Source organism: Bufo gargarizans, chromosome 2 (genome assembly GCF_014858855.1).
Source record: "Bufo gargarizans isolate SCDJY-AF-19 chromosome 2, ASM1485885v1, whole genome shotgun sequence".
Taxonomy (NCBI): Eukaryota; Metazoa; Chordata; class Amphibia; order Anura; family Bufonidae; genus Bufo; species Bufo gargarizans.
In genome coordinates, this window is record NC_058081.1 from 560419781 (window position 1) to 560434324 (window position 14544).

Genomic DNA, 14544 nt, shown 5'->3' on the forward strand with positions numbered 1-14544 from the left:
AAATATATATTTATTTTTCCACTATTACACAACAAAAAGGGCCTTAGAACATATAACTGCACTGCTGAACGGCAAATATATTTTTTCTTTTTCCACTATTACACGAGAAGAAGGGCTTTATAACAGATAACTGCACCGCTGAACGGCAAATATATTTTATTTTGCCATTATTACACGAGAAGAAGGGCTTTATAACATATAACTGCACCGTATAACAGCAAATATATTTTTATTTTGCCACTCTTACACGACAATAAGGGCTTTCGAACATATAACTGCACCGCTGAACAGCAAATATATTATTTCTTTTTCCACTAATACACACCACAAAAGGTTTTATAAAATATAAGTGCATCGCTGAACGGCAAATATATAATTTCTTTTGCCACTAATACACACCACAAAAGGCATTAGAACGTGTAACTGCACCACTGAACGGCAAATATATTTTTATTTTGACACTATTACACAACAAAAAGGGCTTTAGAACATATGACTGCACAGCTGAACGGCAAACAAATTTTTATTTTGCCATTATTACACAACAAATTGGGCTTTTTAGAACATATAACTGCACTGCTGAACGGCAAATATATTTTTTATTTTTCCACTATTACATGCCACAAAAGGCTTTAGAACATATCACTGCACTGCTGAACAGCAAATATATTTTTTCTTTTTCCACTAATACACGCCAGAAAAGACTTTATAACATATAACTGCACCGCTGAACGGCAAATATATTATTTCTTTTTTCACTAATACACGCCACAAAAGGCTTTAGAACAGATAACTGCACTGCTGAACGGCAAATATATATGTTCTTTTTCCACTAATACATGCCACAAAAGGCTTTAGAACATATAACTGCACCACTGAATGGCAAATATATTTTTATTTTGCCACTATTACATGACAAAAAGGGCTTTAGAACATATAACTGCACAGCTGAATGGAAAATATGTTTTCATTTGGCCACTAATACACACCACAAAAGGCTTTAGAACATATAACTGCACCACTGAAGTGCAAATAAATTTTTATTTTTCCACTATTACACGACAAAAAGGGCTTTAGAACATATAACTGCACAGCTGAACGGCAAATACATTTTTATTTTGGCACTATTACACGACAAAAAGGGCTTTAAAATATATAACTGCACCGCTGAATGGCAAATATATTTTTATTTTGCCACTATTACAGGACAAAAAGGGCATTAGAACATATAACTGCACCGCTGATCGGCAAATATATATTTTTTTTCCACTAATAGACGCCACAAAAGGCTTTAGAACATATAACTGCACTGCTGAACAGCAAATATATTTTTTCTTTTTCCACTAATACACGCCACAAAGGCTTAAGAACATATAACTGCACTGCTGAACAGCAAATATATTTTTTCTTTTTTCACTAATACACGCCACAAAAGGCTTTAGAACATATAACTGCACCGGTGAACGGAAAATATATTTTCATTTTGCCACTAATACATGCCACAAAAGGCTTTAGAACATATAACTGTACCACTGAACGGCAAATATATTTTTATTTTTCACTATTACACAACAAAAAGGGCTTTAGAACATATAACTGCACAGCTGAACGGCAAATACATTTTTATTTTGGCACTATTGCACGACAAAAAGGGCTTTAAAATATATAACTGCACCGCTGAATGGCAAATATATTTTTATTTTGCCACTATTACAGGACAAAAAGGGCATTAGAACATATAACTGCACCGTTGATCGGCAAATATATATTTTCTTTTTCCACTGATAGATGCCACAAAAGGCTTTAGAACATATAACTGCACTGCTGAACAGCAAATATATTTTTTCTTTTTCCACTAATACACGCCAGAAAAGGCGTTATAACATAACTGCACCGCTGAACGGCAAATATATTTTTTATTTTTCCACTATTACAAAACAACAAGGGCTTTAGAACATATAACTGCACCGCTGAATGGCAAATACATTTTTATTTTGCCACTACTGTATTACACAATAAAAAGGGCTTTAGAACATATAACTGCACCCCTGAACGGCAAATATATTTTACTTTTGCCACTAATACACAACAAAAAGGGCTGTAATTTTAGCACTTCACCACACAACAGCTAATAAGCCCTTTTTTCCCACTAATACAAGCCAAAAAATGCTTTAGAACATATAACTGCACCGCACAAGGGCAAATAAGACATAAAAATATTTCCTTGTAATAAACCCTATTAATAGCTGTATCAAACAGCACTTGTACCCCAATAACAAGTACGGTTTGCTGGAATGACAGAACTGTATAATGGCAATTTGGGTGCCCAGTCAGTGCAGCAAGGTGTAATAGGATTGTTCCTATTACTCAGGCTGTAACCTCCCCTACTGAACCCTGTTCTACATAAATGCTGTGGAATGATTCCTCCTTATCCTTTCCCTACACCTTGAATAATCTTTCCCTGCACTTGTAAATATTTTTTTTATAGCCCAATGATGTTTTTTCTAGCACTGTCCCTAGCGCCTGCTGACGTCTCACCCTGCACTAAGTACACTGGAGAATGGCAGAATCCAAGATGGCTGAGGCTATTTATAGGGCTGTGACATCACATGGCTGGCTGGCTGCTGATTGGCTGCATGGATGGCATTATGGGTGATCCCACCTTCCTAGAGTTCCTTGCTTCATGTCCTCACACGTGCAGCAGCCATTTTAGGAAAAAATGCAATTTGTTACCATGAAGCGTGAGGAAATTTGGATTCGGTGCAAATCGAATTTTTCCTGAATTCGGATCGAATTCTACTTTATCAGCTTCAATTCGCTCATCTCTAGCCCTAATATTCGCCTGTTGACCAGGTTTAGTTTAGCTTTTTGGGTGAATGGAAGCCCCACAGATGTGCCAGATATATTGAGAGACATGAGGCCAAAACCAGGAGTTAAGAAAAGGTATGTGAAACACAGGTCTTAAGCAATCACCCCCTCTAATGAGCTTATAAAGATATAGGGGGTCATTTTTTTATTGTTTTTTCACCACTTATTGGCGCATTTGGCTTATTTTTTGTGACATTTCCCCTCTTGCGCCAGTTTGCAGAGGTAGCTGAAAAAGGGGCCGCCAGTTTATGGCGTGGAAAATGGTCTTAAATTACATCAGCAAGGGAGACAACATAGTTTAAAGCATGCCGCACGGCCGGTGCCACCAAGCGCCTGTGCCTCTACATAACTTTGGCACATCCACTGGTACCATCATTAGTAAATGACCCCCATAAATCTAAATAAAAACTAGAGTATAGTGGAAAATACAGAGCTTTACTTATCCAGTACTTTACTTACCCATCTTGAGTTACTACCTGATCATCTGGTTACTACCAGATCTGTATTGACAATCTACTCTCTCTTACTGGAAACAGTCGACAAGCTTGTTGTCAGACAGTTTTTCCTGCTTCAGTTTACTCTTACGTAAAGAAAACGCTTTCCAGAACGCGCTGACAATGAGTGAACAAGAACTGCTAGAAAATCTTAGCTCTGACGCCTCATAGTTGTGAATGCAGCTCTTGACTATAGTACAGGCTCTAACTTAGGATCATCACCAAATAAGTACAAACCTGGACATACTGTAAGCATTAAAGAGATTAGTTTAAAAGGATGCCATATCCTCCAACATATTAGGCTATCTGTGCAGTTTATGGTTGCACTAGTAAATACACAGTCGAGTCATATTATTATGACCACTTACTACTTTTGACGTCAGCAGTGTGTACGGAGCTCATGAAGGAAGTCACGTGTGGTGAGCTGGCTTGGTGGGTATGTAAGGTGTACGATAGGCTGTCTGCTCACATATCCCTCTTTGCTTTTGCTGATAGTTAAAAGTGTGATTTGCAAAAAGGGGTCATCATTGGTTTTGCTCCAAGGGTGTCTCTTGCTTTGCGCCCCCATAGTGCCTCTTGCTCTGTACTGCAATATTGTGCCTGTTCTCCGTGTCCCAATACTGTGCCTCATGCTCTGTGCCCCCATACTGTGTCTCATGGTCTGTGCCCCCATACTGTGGCTCATTCTCTGAACCACTCGTAATGCCTCTTGCTCAGGGCCCCAATAATGTGCCTTTTGTTCTCCATACTGTGAATCATGCTCTGTGTCCCCATACTATGTGTCATGCTTTGTGTCCCCATAGTGTGCCTCGTGCTCTGTGCCCCCATACTGTGCTTCTTGCTCTGTGCCCCCCACAGCAGCTCTTGCTTTGTTCCCCCACAGTGCCTCTTGCTCTGTGCCACCATAGTGTCTGTTGCAGTTCCCCATAGTGCCTCATGCTCTATTCCCCCACACTGTGTCTGATGCTGTGTGCCCCTATACTGTGTCTCTTCTATCTGCCACCATAATGTGCCTCTTTTCTGTGCCCCATAATGCCACTTGCTCTGTGCCCTCATAGTGTCTTTTGCTTTGTGGTTCCCATAGTGCCTCTGGCTCTGTGCACCCATGCTGTGTGTCATGCTTTGTGCCCCCATATTGTGCATCTGTTTTGGGAACCCATACTGTGCCTCATGCTCTGTGCCCCATAGCACCCTTTGCTCAGTGTCTATAGTGCCTCCTGCTCTGTTCTGCCACACTATGCCTCTTGTTTTGTGCACCCATCCTTTGCATCATTCTCTGTACCCCCATAGTGCTTTTTGTTGTTTCGGCACACTGTGCCTCTCGCTTTGTGCACCCATGCTGTGCATCATGTTCTGTGCCCCCATACTGTGCCTCTTCTCTGTGCCTCTTGCTCAGTGTCCCCATAGGGCCTCTTGCTCTGTGCCTCCATACTGTGCATCATGCTGTGGGACCCATACTGTTCCTCTTCTTTGTGCCCCTATACTGTGCCTTTCTCCAAGCCCCCATACTATGCCTTATGCTTTGTGCCACCCCCTAATGTCTCTTGCTCTGTGCACCCATACTGTTCATCATGCTTTGTGCCCCCATAATGTGTATCATACTTTGTACCCCTTCTCTGTGTCCCTATACCGTTCCCTTATGCTCTGTGCTCCCCCACTGTGCCTCTTCTTTCTACCACTATACTGTGTCTCGTCTCTATGTCCCCACACATGTGCTCTTTTTGTCTTGATTTATTGCTCAAGTCTTTGCACATGGGCACCACTCGCTTTTTTTGTCTGGGGTACCCCTTTTCTGTTATATATCTGCCATTCCTTCAGTCAATAAATGTCAGCACTGTTGAGTCAGCGACGTCATTAGGTGGGGGGATAATGGCCAGCACTGCTGACCGAGAGAGAACAGGGCAGGCACTGCCTGGCTGCAAGAAGCGTCTGTGTCATTTCAGATTAAGCAGTGCCGATGCCCCCTCTGTTATGGTGGGGTGATGCTCCACATGGAATTGCATAGATCACACACCCCAATGGCCATTCCTGCCAATACGCTACAGTGGAGCAGCTCACAGCCAAAATGAACCAGAGGGCTACCGCATGAGTCTAAAACAACAGTTCACCGAACCCTACTGCATATCGGTCTCCAAAGCAGGCGGATGTTCAAGGCACCTCTGCAAACAAAGTTGCATCAGCAGGAAAAGCTTCAGTTTTTGTGGCAGTATTGAAATTGGACCTTCACAGATTGGCAAAGGGTTACCTTCTTCGCGTTTTCTGCATCATTAAACAGGTGGACGTTGACAGGTCAGGTGAGAAACACCATTGCTGGAAGAACACAAGCTAGTGGTGGCAGTGTTATGGTCTGGGTAATGTTTTTGTAACATTCTCTGGCCCATACATATGGAAGGAACTCTCAACCAATCTGGGTATAAATCCATCCTTGCAGATCACATACACCCATGCATGCTATTTGTCTTCCCTGGGGCGGATGGAATCTTCCAGCAAGACAATGCAACATTTCAGATGGCTAGAAATCGCCAATATTGGTTGTAAGAGCATGCCCAAAACTTCCAAGTACTACCTGGGGCCCAACATTCCCCGGACTTGAACCCAAATGAGCACCTGTGGGACCACCTGAATTGTTGTGTTTGATTTATGTATCCTCCCCCATGCAACCTACAGTAGCTGTGTGATGCACTGAAGTAAACATGGCTCCAGACAACCTACCAGGACCTTATTGAGTCACTCCTGCCCTGTCTAGCTGCTGTCCATGCTGCACACAATGGTTACTCATAATAATTTGACTTGACTGTGTATAAAAAAATAAAAAAAATAGCACAGTTAACTTTTATGACAAAACTGACACATTTGAGAGTAAGTTGAAGACTCCTTGTTTAGGTTAAAAACACCTTTAAGATGTATAGCACGGTATATAGTAAATTTATTTTATTATGCTTTCTTAATTAATATTTTATTCTATATCTTTTAGGCATAACTTTGTGGAAAATGAAAAGGTGGAAAATCCTCCTCCTATTGATACTAATTCTCTTTCTGATAAGCCTACATTTTCTCCTTGTAAGGAATTCAGTATCTTTAATGACATTTCATTATAATAATAAGCTACAACAACATCCACTTCAGATTCACAACAGGACCAACCAGGAACTTACGGGCATATGGACAATAGAACCAACAGGACGACTTGGCAACTTAATGGGGGAGTATGCCACACTTTATGCCTTGGCAAAACTGAATGGCCATAAAGCTTATGTTCTGCCTAAAATGTACTGGTCACTTTCAGGAATTTTTAAAATTACTTTGCCTTTGCTTGACCAGCAAGACTTTGCACATAATGATTGGATAAACCTTCATCTCCATGACTGGATGTCTCCAGAATACGAAGACATTTCAAAAGATTATGTGAAGCTTACAGGTTATCCTTGCTCATGGACATTTTATGAAGATGTGAAGGATGAAATTCTCAGGGAGTTCACATTTCATGATTCCATTAAAGAAAAAGCAAACAATTACCTCTCCAAGCTGCAGGAAGGCCGTGGAAATGTAACATTTGTTGGAGTTCATGTACGCAGAGGAGACTATCTGACCGTCATGCCCAAAGTATGGAAGGGGGTGGTAGCTGACAGACTGTACTTACAAACAGCTATGAGCTATTTCAGGGAGAAGTACCAAAATCCTTTATTCATCGTAACCAGTAACGGGATGGACTGGTGTAAGAAGAATATTGACACAACATTGGGAGATGTCCATTTCTCAGGAGATGGTAAAGAATCTTCACCAACCGATGACTTTGCCCTCTTGGCTCATTGTAACCACACCATCATGACAATTGGGACATTTGGATACTGGGCTGGATATTTGGCCAAAGGGGAAACGATTTACCTTTCAAACTTCACCTTGCCAGACTCTAAGTTTCTTAAAATTTTTAAATATGAAGCAGCTTTTCTTCCAGATTGGATTGGGATTCCTGCTGACCTATCTCCACTTCTGAATTAGATGGATGATCAGACAAAGAAATAAGACGCTAGAAGATTTATAAACCTAGAGTTGTTTCAGGGACTAGCACTGAACATCATAGTGTAGATTTGGTGTTGTTATCTTAAAAAAAATATGTAATAGAAGACTCTTCTTGCGATCAAAATTGGTTATACAGAGCAGCGTAGATTAGGTCTCCTGGACTTGATCATATGAGCTTTAAACGGGTCTCCAAACTAACTAGTACAGTATGTCGTGGATAGGACCGTAGACCCGTAAGTCAGTATGCATTAGTATCACGAAAATAAGGTATGTCATTACACATCAACTCATTTTTATAATGTTACGGTCAAGGTTGAGTAAACAACAAAAAAAAGAAGTTGCAAAATGTAACCAGAATTCGGGTAGGAAGAAGGGAAAAATGGATAAGACAGATAGAGGATTACAAAGCGCCAGGGGAATACTCTAAGTGATGGAGTGGTGTGGAATTGGACACTAAGGCTGCGTTTAGTTAGTTAGTGAAGAATTACAAAGTAAAAGATAAATAAACTACATACTTCTGAGTGAGGTAAATACTGGTATTGAAACTGTATTAACTACTTACTTTACAGAGGAGGGGAGTACAAGATAAACTCAATACACTCATACCCTCACCTCCCTCGCTGAGATCGCTTGACAGATGTAATGGATTCTTTATCCCAGAGTGGTAAAACAGGGACCTCACAGGATGTAGCACCAGAAGGTTGCTTTATACCAATTAAAATGAGTTTGATGCGTTTCAGGGAAGTAAAGAAATCCCATTCCTCAGGAGCAAGATATACAAGCATTCATACACACAAAAACTCACATATAGTTATAGTTAGGCAATTGCTTACGAAGAGGTGGGTTTAGACTTGTGAGGTCACTTCCTGTGGAATATGCTGGCCAGAGGCAAGTTTTGAAAACAAAAATTAGTTCACTTCCTGTGGCATATGCTGGCCAGAGGCAAGTAAGTTTGGGGAAAAAAAATAGAGAAGAAAAGAATATATATATATATATATACACATCTATATATATATGTATATATATATATATATATATGTATATATATATATATATATATGTTATATATATTTATATATATATATATATATATATATATATATATATACATATACTGTATATGTATATGGCAATTTGAACTAGAAGGCAGTAGAATAAAAAAAAGTATATCAATAAGATATATTCATCAATAGATATGTCAGAATAAATACATATAGAGGATATATATATATATATATATATATATATCTATATCTATATATACCTATCTTAATACCAATAATAAAATATATCGGAATAATAAAATATATAGAAAATCATGTTAAAAACTGTTTGTTAATAGAGAAGATTAGTCAAAAGTAATACATTTAAATGCCATTGGGCACAGGAAAGAAGAATACATTAAATTAAAATGTATAAGGCTACTTTCACACTAGCGTTTGGCTTTCCGTTTCTGAGATCCATTCAGGGCTCTCACAACCCGTCCAAAATGGATCAGTTTTGCCCTAATGCATTCTGAATGGAAAAGGGTCTGCTCAGAATGCATCAGTTTGCCTCCGTTCAGTCTCCATTCCGCTTTGGAGGTGGACACCACAACGCTGCCTGCAGCATTTTGCTGTCCGCCTGACGAAGCGGAGCCAAACAGATCCGTCCTGACACACAATGTAAGTCAATGGGAACGGATCCGTTTTCTCGGACACAATAGAAAACGCATCTGTCCCCTATTGACTTTCAGTGGTGTTCATGACGGATTCGCCATGGCTATAGAAGACATAATACAACCGGATCCATTCGTGATGGATGCATGCGGTTGTATTATTGTAACGGAAGCATTTTTGCGGGCCCATGAATTCACCAAAGTTCATTCGCGCTGCCACAATAAGTTGCCAAAAACATCTACACCTCCCCACCTCTATAGGGAGGCCGCTGCTGGGTTGTTGCACAACTGAGTATTCTGCCATAGCTCAGTAAATAATCAACACTTGTTTAGAACAAAAAAGCTTCCCGCGCTAGATAGATGAAAACAACGGTAATTGGTGTATTACGAAAGTCAGCAAAAGGGAATTTAAATATCCATACCTACATATATGTAGAAGGCGTATAGGTGTTTCCCCTGGTGTTGTGTTTTCTTCAATGTTATTTTCTTTCCCACTGTTACTTTTTGTATCATCTCCGATAACAATGTATATTTTATCTTTTACTTTGTAATTCTTCACTAATGAACACACCTAGGATTGGCATTTTTTGGGCGCCCTCACACTTCATATGCACTTTGTGTATATTGCTTTTTTAAGTTTTATCTTGCTCTACGGTCAAGGTTGGGCTGACTAACCTGAGCACCAGAGAAGCTTTTGGTGGTTCCAAGTCTGGATATAATAATAAACACTAATAGAAGGCAGACCCATTTGAAGCTTGCCCAATACTTTCTGCTACAGAGTATTCTTCTGGGTTGATTCTGACAGGGGCATAGCTATAAGAAGTGCCGAAGTAACAGTCAAACCATGCTTTGGTGCCTTTGAATGCCCAAAAGACCTTATTCCTCATAAGAAAGCATCAGTAAATAAATGAAACGTCGTACATGGGTGGTTCTATTTCAGAACGTTATTCATTGGAGTCCAGTATCTTACTCCTCTGCATTCTCATGTAATCTATTAGACTGTATTAATGTATAGGTTTAGGTGGTGAACAAGTAGCAGTTGCACTAGGGCCTTGGGCTTGAGGGGACCCAAAGACCGCTTGGTCAGATAAAACACCAGTATTGAAATACACCTAGTAGTGCCTGTGTTCATATGTGGCAGGAGCACCCATTAATGATATGAGACAGGTTATGATTAAAATGTATGCAACTTCTATTGTAAAGCCACTGGATTAAAATATTTTCAGATAGACTTTTAAGGCTAAATGCACACAGTGAGAATTGCGTGCGGATAGTCTGCACCATATGGCATTGTATTCTATGAAAATTAGAAATTCTCACTACACAATGCAGATTCCGTGCGGATTCTTACCTGCGGTGTGGATTTTAAAATCTGCAGCATATCAAGTTATTTTATTTTTCATGACCGGATTTTCTCTATTCACTTCAATGGGGAGAGGAAAATCCGCAGCAAATCCGCACAATTGATGTGGATTGTCCGCATGGATTTCCCTGCGAACACTTGCGGATTTCAGTGCTGATGCTCTGTGCATAAATCCTGAACGTGTGCACTTACCCTTATTCTGTGTTAAGCCTCATACACACGTCCGTGTTCAAATCCGTGAGCAGGTGGTCAGTGATGCATCCGTGAAGCTGTACATGAAGGATTCGTGTTGGGTCTGTGGGTCCGTTTTTGCTGTCCATGTGCCATCCGTGTTTCAGTGACACTGAACAGCTGAAAAATAATTTTCAAAGCATCTCTTCTTAATGATCCGTGAAATACGAATACAACACGTATTGCATCCATGTTGCACTTGTGGTTTTCACTGACCCGTAGACTATAATGGACGTGATGGATCCGTGAACACGGACAAAATAGAGCGTGCATCCAAGCTAAAAACACTGATGTCTGAATACACACATTAAAATGAATGGGGACGTGTACTGTCCATGAAGAACACATACAGCACACGACTACGGCATACATATTAGGACATCGTCAGACATCATCCACAACTCCATCCTCCGTCAGGCAAAACTCCATCAGACCTCAGACATCAGACAAAACTCCGTCTTCCATCAGGCAAAACTCCATCAGACCTCAGACATCAGACAAAACTCCGTCCTCCCTCACCCAAAACTCCATCAGACCTCAGACATCAGCTAAAACTCCGTCTTCCATCAGGCAAAACTCCATCAGACCTCAGACATCAGACAAAACTCCGTCCTCCGTCAGGCAAAACTCCATTAGACCTCAGATATCAGCCAAAACTCTGTCCTCCCTAACTCAAAATACGCCCTACTACACACACTCTTCACCTGACGGAGCTGCTAGCTGCTGGAGAGGCAAAGGACCTGTGATGACGTCATGACCATGTGACGAGTCACGTGTGTGGGAGGGGTCAGATGTGCACAGCAGCTGGTAGAGTGTACAGAACAGTAGCCATCAAATAGAGCTCTATACTAGAGATGTGTGTGTAACCTCCATGTAGCAGAGCTGTGTACTGTGTTACTGAGATGTATGTGTAACCTGCATGTAGCAGAGCTGTGTACTGTGTTACTGAGATGTATGTGTAACCTGCATGTAGCAGAGCTGTGTACTGTGTTACTGAGATGTATGTGTAACCTGCATGTAGTAGAGCTGTGTACTGTTACAGAGATGTATGTGTAACCTGCAGGTAGCAGATCTGTATGTGTAACCTGCAGGTAGCAGAGCTGTGTATTGTGTAGCAGATCTGTATGTGTAACCTGCAGGTAGCAGAGCTGTGTACTGTGTAGTAGATCTGTATGTGTAACCTGCATGTAGCAGAGCTGTGTACTGTGTTACAGAGATGTATGTGTAACCTGCAGGTAGCAGAGCTGTGTACTGTGTAGCAGATCTGTATGTGTAACCTGCAGGTAGCAGAGCTGTGTACTGTGTAGCAGATCTGTATGTGTAACCTGCATGTAGCAGAGCTGTGTACTGTGTAGCAGAGCTGTATGTGTAACCTGCATGTAGCAGAGCTGTGTACTGTGTAGCAGTGCTGTATGTGTAACCTGCATGTAGCAGTGCTGTGTACTGTGTAGCAGAGCTGTATGTGTAACCTGCATGTAGCAGTGCTGTGTACTGTGTTACAGAGATGTACGTGTAACCTGCAGGTAGCAGAGCTGTGTACTGTGTAGCAGATCTGTATGTGTAACCTGCATGTAGCAGAGCTGTGTACTGTGTAGCAGAGCTGTATGTGTAACCTGCATGTAGCAGAGCTGTGTACTGTGTAGCAGTGCTGTATGTGTAACCTGCATGTAGCAGAGCTGTGTACTGTGTAGCAGAGCTGTATGTGTAACCTGCATGTAGCAGTGCTGTGTACTGTGTAGCAGAGCTGTATGTGTAACCTGAATGTAGCAGAGCTGTGTACTGTGTAGCAGAGCTGTATGTGTAATCTGCATGTAGCAAAGCTGTGTGCTGTGTAGCGGAGCTGTATGTGTAACCTGCAGGTAGCAGAGCTGTGTACTGTGTATATAGAGCAGTTTGTCTAACTGCATGTAGCAGAGCTGTGTACTGTGTTACAGAGATGTGTGTGTAACCTGGGAACTATAAAAAAAAGTGTAAAAAAACCCCATAAATATTCAGATCACCCCCCTTTTCCCAAAATTAAAATAAAAGACACATCATGGGTTTCGCAATGTGTAAAAACGCCCATTGTATAAAAATAAATTCCCCATACGGCAAACAGCAAAACAGAAAAAAAAAGAGTCCAGATGTCCGATTCGCCGTTTTTGGTCACTTCATTTGCTACAAAAATGTAAATAAAAAGTGATCAAAAAGTCTTAAACACCCCAGAATGGTATCAGTAAAAAGTTTAGATTGCCCCGCAAAAAATGAACCCCCACCCAACTCCGTACACATAATTACAAAAAAGTTATAGGGCTCAAAATATGGCGACAAAAAAAATCGGTTATTTTTATTTTTTTATCACTATTAAAACGCAAGAAAAACTATACATATAAGGTATTGCCGGATTCGATCTGACCTGTAGAATAAAAGTAACCAGTCAGTTTTATCGCACATCGAATGTCGTAAATAAAAATTACGTAAAACTGTGGTGGAATTGCTTTTTTTTTTCAACAGGAAGAATGGGCAGTTTTACCATCTGAGAAAATAAAGACCCTCATCCATAACTACCACAAAAGACTTCAAGCTGTCATTGATGCTAAAGGGGGCAATACATGGTATTAATAACTGGGGTGTGTAAACTTCTGATCAGGGTCATTTGGGGAGTTTGTGTTGTGATTATGATTTATAAAGAGTAAACACCGTTGTTTGACATAAATGGCTTCAGCCGACCACTAACCATGAGCGAGAGAAAAGTGTCCGTGTTATCAATCATATTCTTTGAACAATGGTTAAAGGGGTATTCTCATCTTAATGATCACGGTTAAATCTGTTAATGATTTGACAGTGATCATTTTTCTAAATACATTTTATTACCCAATTCCCATCCTTTTTTAGAAAATAAGTCCCCTCTTACCTGATGTTGTCTTTGGTCTCCCCTGGTCACGGCCACCTCTCCTGTCGAATCCAGCCGGGCCACGCTTGCGCAGAAGACGGAAAATTCTCTCGCGGCTGGGCCGCGCAATGTCCTGAACGCGCATGCCGCCGCGCATGCGCCATGATGACTTCTTCCTGGCCCGTATAGTACAGAGCCGCGAATGCGCACGCCGACTCTGTACTATACAGGCCAGGAATAAGTCACCATGGCACATGCGCGGCGCCGTGCGCGTTCAGGACATTGCGCGGCCCGGCCGGGAGAGAATCTTCAGTCTTCTGCGCAAGCGCGGCCCGGCCGGGAGAAGAATACAGGAAGTGAACGTCACGCTCAAGGAAGGTAAGTATGAAAAAGGGAAGATGAGAATACCCCTTTAAGAAATCATAAATTCTGCAAGGGTATGTAAACTTATCAGCACAACTGTAAGTAGCTGTGTGATATAAATCTGTGGAATATGGGAAGCACAAGAGGATGTGCACCTTAAATCCCATCTTTGTAAGGCCTCTTGCACATGGTTGCTGTGTGCCTGTGGTCGTATTGTGGACCACATACGGCGGTTCCACAATACACAGGGCACCAGCCGTGTGCATCCCGCATCCGTGATGTCGACCCATTCACTTGAACGGAACAGAAACACGGATCGGATCCCCACAGAAGCAGTACAGAGTGCTTCCGTGGTGTTTCTGGCCATGCCTCCGCACAGCAAAAAAGTAGAACATATTCACGGACCCATTCAAGTTGAATGGGTCTGGATCTGTCCCGGCTGCTGCACGCACGTTGCCTGTGCATTGGGGACTGCAAATTGCTGTCCCCAATGCACGGAATGGACCAACAACGTTCATGTGCAAGAGGCCTAACACTTGTGATCTGTGTGAAGCGGCATATATGCATTCATGTTGCATGTATTTATTAATTAGGGTTACCAATTCTGAGTAACTCGGAGTGACAGGAGATTTACAGAATCAGATTTTTTTTTTTTGTCGTCATATTTTGGGCTCTA

General features: G+C 41.3%; 1 protein-coding gene across 1 annotated transcript; it reads left to right on the forward strand.

The window, feature by feature from the left end:
- Window positions 1-6443: 6443 nt before the first annotated feature.
- Window positions 6444-7361, forward strand: LOC122926147 (galactoside alpha-(1,2)-fucosyltransferase 2-like). Its single transcript, XM_044277527.1, has one exon. It carries the CDS (start codon window positions 6444-6446, stop codon window positions 7359-7361), a length of 918 nt encoding a protein of 305 aa, XP_044133462.1.
- Window positions 7362-14544: the final 7183 nt, after the last annotated feature.

Coding starts and splice junctions, on each gene's coding strand:
- LOC122926147 (XM_044277527.1), top strand. CDS start 6,444: ATGACATTTCATTATAATAATAAGCTACAACAACATCCACTTCAGATT.